At 56.3% G+C, this 9,446-nt stretch overlaps 1 protein-coding gene across 1 annotated transcript in view; it reads right to left on the reverse strand.

Moving 5' to 3' along the window:
- Positions 1–9,446, reverse strand: part of NDOR1 (NADPH dependent diflavin oxidoreductase 1) — a 15,828-nt gene that overhangs the window by 247 nt on the left and 6,135 nt on the right. Inside the window, 6 exon segments of the mRNA XM_009075511.1 lie at positions 3,133–3,248; positions 5,686–5,804; positions 6,408–6,554; positions 7,722–7,836; positions 8,731–8,838; positions 9,315–9,446. The exon segment at positions 9,315–9,446 is cut by the window's right edge and continues 89 nt beyond it. Coding sequence (XP_009073759.1) covers positions 3,133–3,248; positions 5,686–5,804; positions 6,408–6,554; positions 7,722–7,836; positions 8,731–8,838; positions 9,315–9,446 — 737 coding nt within the window.

Below are 9,446 nucleotides of genomic sequence, written 5' to 3' on the forward strand. Positions count from 1 at the left end.
CAGGGAGGGTGAGCAGGAGACAGCAGGGGCACAGGGAGGGTGAGCAGGAGACAGCAGGGGCAGCAGCCCCTGTCCCTGTGGCCAAACCCACCCTCCCAGCAGCAGGGCAGAGGGAACCTGCCTCACCCCATGGTTGTCTGGCATCAGATAAACGTCAGGATTGAGAGGCAGCTCCTACCACTCCCATGGGGCATCAGCAGGCAAAGCCATAGCTGTGGTACCCAGACCCCATGGGAGGTGCATTACAGCTCAGCAGCCTGAACTCCAGCCCCACACGGCTCCATTTGCCAGAGTCCTCAGTGGAGGGACAGAGGGAATATGCACGAGTTGGAATTTATCAGCAGGAGGGCAGGAAACTGTCCTTTCATCTTGGAATCACTCAATGTCAAATGTGTCTGATCCTGAGCTGGGTAAGACACTGCTGGGAAGGAGCAGCTGCTCCTGCCCTGCTGCTGAAGAAATCCAAACTGATTGGTTTGATGGTGACATTTGGAACTGAAGCCAGTTCAAACCTCAAAATCAAGAGAAATGCTGCAGAAAACACGAGCTCCTGTGTAGAAAATACCCAAAATCAGATCCAATGCTTTCAAGCACAATTATTTCTTAGGGGAAATCAGAAATTCAGCCTGGTTTTTTTTCCTGGAGAGTTCCATTTGATGAACTGCCTGTGCGACAAAAAAAAAAGCATCTAATAAAAAATTTCCCAGGCTGCTCCAATTGGCACAAGCATCTGGCAACGTCCTTGCTGTTTCCCCAAGAACAAGGCAGAATTTTGACTTGCTTTTGAAGCTGATTAACATCCCAAAATACCCAGAAAGGAGGTCTTCTTTTTTTGGAAGAGTGGCATTGTTTCTGAGTCAGGCACTGATATGTGAGTACAAGATAATGGAGCTGAGCTTTGTGATGGAAAACATGTCAAATAGCTATTTTTTGCAGAAAAAGTGAGACGTTTTTAACCTTTTTGACCCTGGGTGAGACAAGCTGGGAATAATCCTAGAGCAGATCCAGCCCTGGCTCTCCAGAGCCTGCCAGCAAGGGTCCAGGAAGGCAGACAGCAGTGCCCCATGGCCCAGGGACACAGCTAGGGCCACACAGCTCTGAACTGACTTTCCCATCTTTCTCCTAGTGGGGCTGAAGCTCTGCATAGTTTTTAGAGGGGAAAAGCTATCTTCAGGCTTGCCCACCTGCACCCTCCTGTCTGGCACCCCACAGGCAGTTCAGAGTCTGTGGGGCAGGGAGGGACACTGTGATCCCTTCCACCTGCTGTGGGGCCATACAGGAGGGGAGGGACAGTGCCCACTGCCAACAGGATAGCTACCACTTGCACAAGGAGGATGAGGCTCTTGGATCCCACCTGCCTGATGGGGGCTGAGGGACACCCCATGCTAGGGACAAAGCCCTCAGCAAGATGAATCTTAGAACAACCTCAATGTCCAAAACACCATCCTCACAGCCACCCAAAATCCTGCCTGGGGAGAGCTTTCCAAGCCCTGCTCTTTGAAAAGATCCAAAGGGCCACTGATCCATTTTTTTGGCAGCTCCCAGGGTGTTTCCATCAGCACCAGAAAGCAGGTAAGAGGATGGAAGAAGCATAAAGCTATCACCCAACTGTTGCCAGCATTTGGGCTGTGGGTAAGACACTGCTGGGAAGGAGCAGCTACTCCCATTCTCCTCTCAAGAAATCCAAACTGATTGGTTTGATGGTGACATTTGGAACTGGAGCCAACTGCAGCCTGACTAATGCCCGGGTGGTGAGAGTCCCATGCAACACTTCTCTTCCGCTGGGCCCTGCCACAAACAGCAGCTGCTGCCACTGCCATAGCTCCAGCAATGCCTGTGGGTGCTGCCCACCCTGCATGGGGAGCACAGGGGACAGACCCCTGCCAGAGCCAGCCAGCAGCATCCCCCCACAGAGACCTCCTGCCTCTACTCCAGTGGAGTGTGGGCATGGGGAGCACATGCTGCTGACTAATGATCCCTGGAGCTGGAGCTTCCAGTGTGAAGCCAGTTCCACAACACCAAGTGCCATGTGCAGCTTGGAGGAAACCAAACCCAAAGCCCAGATCCAAGGGTAGGAATGCCCAGTTTGGGGCAAGGGCTGTGGGATGCAGTGAGGCACAGCGGTGCAGGCAGGGCTGAGTAGCTTGGCCTACACTTCCTGGGCAGTAAACAAGAATCTCCTTCTGCCAGGAATGCAGTGAGGCCAGTCTTGCCCAGCAAGGCACCAGGGAAGTTCCTGCTCTCATGCAAGACAGGCAGGAAAGAACCTCCTGCAATCACTGCTCATGTCGACAGCAAGGCCCAGGCTTGCACGGCATCTCCAGGTCATGGGGTGCACACACACCATCGCCAGCCTGTCGCCTGCTCAAGGAGCACGAAGCATTTCACAACCCTGGCCCTGGGCAGTGGGGAGCAGCCAGTGATGAGGGCAGGCAGGTCAAGGGCTTTGCCCAGGAAAACAGGCAGAGAGCTGGGAGCGGAGCTGCTGATGCTCTGCCCCCAAAGGGCACACCCCACCTCCGGGCCAGCAGTTCAGGACATCCAACCAGCCCAAGACAACCACCTGGAGAATGACTGTGCTGTCAGAGGGGCTGGCTGTGGTGCCACACAGCTTGTCCCTGCCCTGGAAAGCAGTTTGGGGTGCAAAGAGCCAGACAGAATGTGCTAAGCAAAGCTGTTGCTCACAAGACCCAGCAGTGGTAGAGCCCTGGTGTATTGTGCTTTCAAGGCCTCCTGCCCACACAAGTGGCCACAGGCACGACACAAGGCTTTTCTCCAGTATCACTGAGACCTGCTGGGGGAGAGGAGTGTGAAGGGACCAGGGCTCTCCTTGTGTGGATGTGCTGTGGGTCAGAGCCCAGGCAGCCTCCCAGTGGGAGAAATGGGCATATAGAGTCAGCTGGAGCAGCTTTACCAGCTCCAGCTCTGCCCCTCCAAATATGTGGGGTAGGTGAGAAACACCCAAGGCTTGTAGAGCAGGACACAGGGAAAGGAGGTACAAGCCGTACCGCTGCAGCACTCACTGCAGCCCCCAGAGACCTGCCAGGATACAGGATGTGCTCACTCCAGGGGCTGAGCCAAGGCAATGTCTCCAGGCAGGTGGAGAAAAAGCAACATGCAGCCCCAGTCCCTGCATGGAGACCTCTCACTCACCCAGCCAGGTAGACATGAGCATTCCCACTGCTCAGCAGCTCCCACACCAGCCTCCGGTTCTCCTGGATGCGGTGCTGAACATAAACCTTCTCCTCCTGCAGGAAAACAGGGCACTGAGCCCCCCAGCCCTGGCAGCAACCCCACCTGCTGCTCTCAGGGGCTGTTTGCAAGAGCTGAGGGCAGCAGGAGGCACCGGGAGAAGCAGTTGGATCAATGATCACGCAGGGAAGGGGATCCCCAACACCTGATGTCAGTGCACTGCGATGGGTGGGTGGGAGGTGGGTGCAGCAGCAGGAGCTTCAATGAGGAACACACACCAAATTGCCCTTCCAAACCCTTTGGGTGTCCACTATCTGCTCCAGCTCTGTGAACAGTCAGGGCCATGAGCTGGGGAGGCCTTGGGACTGTTTCCCTTCTCCCTTCCTCTCCTCCCCTCTCCTTTTCTCTCCTCTCCCAGCACAGGCAGAGGAGGCTCTGTGGCTCCCCTGGGCCAAGTTTGCTGCAGGACAGAGACCCTTCCCTCCACCCCTGTCTGCTATAGACCTGAAACAGCTCGAAAAGGCAGAAAGCTTGGAGGTTCCACTCCCTGCCCCTCCACTGTGCTTTGGGACTGGCTTACAACTGGCTTTAGGCACAGCACAGCCCAACCAAGGAGAGTTCCCGAAGGGTTAATCCACAAGACTTCAAGCATCCAAGCAGCTGCCTACGGCCCTGGCTCCTGCCCAAGAGAACACCATTGCCAACGTGCTTGAACTCACTGCTGGCCCAGAGGGCTCTTGTGAGAAAGGTGACACTGTGATGAAGGCCAGGCCCTGTGCTGGGCGTCCCACCACGCCAGGCTCTGCACAGTGGTGAGCTGAGCCAGGGGCACAGCCTCCTCCCATGTGCTCCTCCCTCCCCTCCAAGCTCGGCTGTTGCTGTGGCTCAGGTCTCTCCACCCTGGAGGCGTGTGTGGGAACAGCCCTGGCCGTCACAGGAGCAGGTCACCACGTGGGCAGCAGGTCCCATAGCTCCACTGGCTGATTGCACTGAGTGCCAGGTCACCCTGGGCACAGCTCCATGGCTCTGACCAGCCCATCAGCCGCACAAGCACCGGCACAGCCGGCTGGGAGCTCAGCTTCATTAACACTAATGAGCTCAGTGCTGCTGGGGCTCTGGGGGTCATTTAAGGACCTGCAACTACCTAGAAACCAGAGCACCCCAGTGACAAACTGGTGTCACAATGTCTCAGCTACCCCAGGGCATCCTGCTGAGAGTTAGCAGCAGCCACTGCTGGGATCAGTCTGCATCGCAGTGTGGATATGATGTGACAGAAGGTCACTGCAAAGGGCACCTTAAAAGGGAAGAAGGAAATCCTGCTCAGCTGTGGAGCATCCCAGCCCCTGCCTGGCAAGTTTCTGACAAGTTAAGGGTTGTGGTACCTCCTAGAGCCACAGGTACAACACCCCAATGTGGCACATCCCACCTGGCTGTGCTCCCACTCACCTCCCTGCATGACAGGGGTGGGGGGCGAAGACTCTCGTGACAGACTGCTTCACCTCATGTAGCAGGCAGAGGGGACATTCCATACAAATCCCATCCCTCCAGAGCCTGTGAGGACAGGAGGTGGCTCTGGCAGCCCTCCAGATTCAGGGAGCAGCAGGCCCCCCCTTCACTGCGTGAGCCATCAGGAAAAAGGCAGAGTGGTCATCCACCAACCCTCTGCAGTGCTGCTCCTGCTCATCAAAGCCTTGGAAAGCCTTCACAGAAGCATCCAGCTCATGCCTTACAAGTGAGTGGATAAAAATGCTGGCTTCGTGTCAAAGCATGCACACAGGCAGGAGAAAGGGCTGGTGCAGCTGAGCTACCAAGAGATCCTCATTCCCACTGACCCTTTGTATCAGGTCTCTGTTCCAAAGCCAGGCTGAGCTTTTGGTGCCACCGAGGGACAGGGCAAGGCAGTGAAACAGAACCCCAGCTCAGGGAGTCTCTCAGGCAGCATGAAGGGCCCTGAGGAGGGGGAGAGAGCTGCTCACCACAGACACTGCCTGGAAATCCAGGGACGAAAGTGAGGGGCTGAGTTGTGGGGGTGCTTGTACCCATGGGGAGCTCCTCCTATATGGCTGGGGCTTGGAAAGAGCTAGCTCAGAGGCCAAACTCCTCAGCTTCAGCCAGTGCTCAGAGGGACATAGTGGGCAAGGTGATACTTAACCAAGAAAAGTTATTGCCTGGTTGACCCCCTGAGAGGCTTGGGAGCCTTTTATCATTCACGTGATGCAGCCAAACAAAGCTGGCTAACACCTTATCTGCTCCAGTGCTCTCAGCCCAGCCCCAGCAATCTTTCCAGCTCAGCCAAACATGTTCCCAGCACAGCAGTGGCACTGGGGGGGATGCCCCTGCACTGAGGTGTGAGGGGGAGTGAAGTGACCACTGTGCCATCTCCCCAGATCCCTCACAGGCCATACCAACAGGTACAGAGGCCAGACACACCGGCAGTCTCACCAGTGCTGCCTGAGGTGCTTCTGTATCCATCCTCCTCCTCTGGGAACTAACCTGGTCCCTGGAGAAGGCTGTGAAGAGTGTCAGGAAGCCCTTTGTCACCAGCTCTTCCCACTCTGCCTGGCAGTAGAAGTCCTTGGATTTCTGTCTGCAGCCAAAGAACAGGCAGTTCCCTGGAGAGAGCAGAGCACGAGGGCTGTGCTGGGAGGACCAAACACCCCATGACTGGGACTGCTGGTGCCCACAGGACCTGGGGCTGAGCCCTGAGGCACTCATCTCTCTTCTGCACCAGCTGACAGCCCTGGGCTGGAAGAGCCAGGAGTCATGTGAGAATGAAGCCAAGTAACCAGAGGCACCTGAGTCCTGGAAAAGCAGGAGGTAGGGCTAGAAGAGTCCCCAGGGTCTACCTGTTCCCCTCCACCAGCCTCAGGTGAGCTGGGTGAATAAGGATGGGACACGGGTAGAGGCACAACTCCTTGTACAGCAGCAGATGAGCTCACTGGCCCATCCCCAGTCTCAGAGAGCCAAGAAAGAGCCTCTGCAGAGCCCTACGCCAACCCAAGGAGCTGTCCTGCAGCTGTGGACAACCACCCAGGCTGCACCCAGCAGGCTCTGCTCCCTCACCTGCCCCTGAGCCCAGCTTGTTCCCACTCAAATACAGCAATGCCTGGACCTATCCAAACCTTCAGGAGCCCCCAGTCCCTCCTTCGAGTCTGCTAACACAGACCTGTGTGCAGCAAGAGGCATCCCAGGTCCCTCCCAGGACCACCCCTCACCTTTCCGCCCCTGTGCCACCCTCTCCTGTATCGCTGCTCGGAAAGGTGCCACTCCTGTGCCAGGGCCAATCATGATCACAGGGGTGGCAGGGTCAGCTGGGAACTTCATTCCTCCTTTCTTCACCCAAAGAGGCACACGGACATCACCTGGGAAGCAAACAGATCGAGTGGCATCACCCACCACCACTGCCCCTGTCACGTCCAGCTCTTTCAGGATGCTCCAAAGACATGGACAGCACCTAACTTACCACCCCTCAACACCAGGGGCACACTCTGTGTGTGAAAAGTGCTTCAGGTGTCTCAGCACTGCCTATACAAACACCTGAGTGAATCCCAGAGCAAGACACAGCCTTCTCATCACACAGCCAGTGCCAAGGAAGACAACAGTGGAGATAAGCAGAGATCCCAACCTGGCTGGATGAAAGGGAGGCCAAACCTACCTCTTCTGGGTTAAGAGGCTCATCTAGGGACTTTGAGAAGCTCCTGTCTTGCTCTGGAGTAATGCAGAGCAATTCTCTACCACCCTGCACCAGGGAGCCGCTATGAGCTTGTCACATTTGCCTGGGGACCCAGCTGCACATGAGCAGCACACACAGGCTTCACAGGGCACAAAAGATGTCCTCAAAGGAAGGATCACCCAACCCACAGCTGGGGCTGTGGGGCTGGAGGTTTCCAGCAGGCAGAGTACTACCAGCTCCAGGACACCAGGAACAGTCCACAGATGGACAGAAGGGTGCACTGACACTGGAGTAGGAGAGTCAAGTAGCCGAGATAAAACAGGGAGCTCCGGGTAAGCTGGAGGAGCATGCTGTGCTCTGAAGAGGATGGGAGCAGTGAGGAAGGACAGCCCATCCTGCCAGGCCAGTGTGCTCCAGCTCTCCATGGAGGTGGTGCTCCAGCCAGGGTCTAGGCAGCTCCAGCACGTGGCCAGCACACACACAGCTCCACCACAGTCCCATGGGATCAGTGGTGTGTGCTGTGGCAAGCACACAGGTTTCACAGTTTCACTGTATGTTAAGGGGCTGGAATGAAGCTTAGAGATCATCCAGCCCCAACCCCCTGCCCTGGGCACCCACCTGGACACCCACCAAAACAGGTTGCTCAAGACTTGATCCAACCTGGCTGTGAACACTGCCAGGGCTGGGGCAGCCACAGCCTCCCTGGGCAACCTGGGACAGTGTCTCACCACCCTCACAGCAAAAACTTCTTCTGATATCTCATATAAATTTCCCTCTTTCAATGTATCCCCAATCCTCCTTGTCCTGTCACTGCAGTCAGTTCCTAACCAATGCTCTCGCATGGCCCAAGCAATACCTTGCTCTGGGTTGAGAGAAGCCAACCAGGTGGAGCAGAGCCCACGGCGAGGCTTGCTGAGCCGTGTCTTGTACCGAACCACTGCCACAAGGATCTGGATCCGGTCAGGGTGAGCCTGTGTGCAGACAGGAGCCATGAGACATGAGCAGACACCCAGCACAGATCCACAGAAGAGTCCAGCACCTCCTCCAGGGACAAAGGCTGTACCCACAGCATCTCCTAGGGCACCTCAACACTCATCCTAGCCTGGGTGTTCAGGCACTGGAACAGGTTGCCACCAGGTGGTGGAGTCACCATCCCTGGAAGTGTTTAAGAGGTGTCTGGACCCAGTGCTGGAAGATATGGTTTAGGGGTTACAGTGGAGTGACAGGTTAAGGCTTGGACATGATGGTCTTAAAGGTCTCTTCCAACCCTGATGGTTCTATGATTCCAAACAGCCACTCAGACACAGAATGGAGCACACTCCTGCCCAAACCCTTTCCAGTGGGGAAAGGGTTTCCCAGAGAGGCAGTGCTGGAGCACAGCTAGCAACAGTGACTGTCCAACCCAAGAGGTCCTATGAAGGACAGGTCCACCCGTGCATGGGCTGATGTCTGCCAAGCCACTGAGGACACGTCCCAATGCCACCTCCCTGCAGCAGCAGGGAGCAGAGTTCTCCCTTCCCGCAGCCACTCCACCTGGGACATCCCCAGCCTCCAAAGCACCACATCCACTGCTCCCAGGGGCGAGGACAGCAGAGCTCTGAGGTGCACTGAGACAGTCCTGGCACTTGCAGGGCTGCAGGAGAGCCCTACTCTAGAGGCTGGCACAGCCCTGAGGTTTGCATCCAGCATGTCAGGCTGCTGCCAGCTGCCTGAGCAGGGCAGGGGTTGGGTGGGCTGTGGGTGCTCAGGGGGCCTGGGAGTACAGGCTGGACATCCATAACATGCACAGCATCAACAAGCAGCCCAGACCCAGCCAGACTCTCAGCTCAGAGCCTGGCACGAGGCCCAAAGGGCTGAGCTCTTACCAGCATGGAGGAGGCGATGGAGAAGGCGCGAGGTCTGATTCGAGGGATGAGGTCCAGCAGGTAATCAGCTGGAATGGCACACGTGGTGTGAGGGAAATCCCACAAGGCCTGCAAAGCCAAGAGGAGTGAGGTTTGGTGTACCCCAGAGAGCAGTCTGCCTGCTTTCAGGGTGTCACAGGCTGTCCCACGTGGCTGTGTCATGCTGTCTTCAACCAAAGGCACCACAGTGGGTACCTCTAAGCATCAACCACCCTGTCCCACTGCCCTCTCCCCTAGGCTGCAGCACAGGGCCCACCACAGTGCCCAGAAAGATTTGGAGCAGGTCTTAACTGCCAGTGGAAATCCTAGGACACTTCAGAAAGTGAATGAAATAGATTAAATTCCCTAGCCAAGAACTTATGGCTGATCATCAGCCTGGGTGATACCTCGATGATCTTAGAGGTCTCTTCCAACCTTGATGATTCTACGACCCTAAACAGCCACTCAGACACAGAGTGGAACACACTCTTGCCCAAAACCTTTCTGTGGGTATCTGCAATGGCACAGCCCTCATGGAGCAGCTCTGCCCTGCTCCCCAGCCTCACCTCCAGGGTGGTCCTGCGGGGCCTGTTGCAGTAGCTGTACAGCTCTTCTTGGCCCTGAGCAGAGCTGAACTCCTGCAGCTTCTCCCTCTCCAGCTCATTTGTGGAGAAGTAGGACAAGAGCTCAAAGAAGGA

Source organism: Acanthisitta chloris, unplaced genomic scaffold (assembly GCF_000695815.1).
Source record: "Acanthisitta chloris isolate BGI_N310 unplaced genomic scaffold, ASM69581v1 scaffold36075, whole genome shotgun sequence".
NCBI lineage: Eukaryota > Metazoa > Chordata > Aves > Passeriformes > Acanthisittidae > Acanthisitta > Acanthisitta chloris.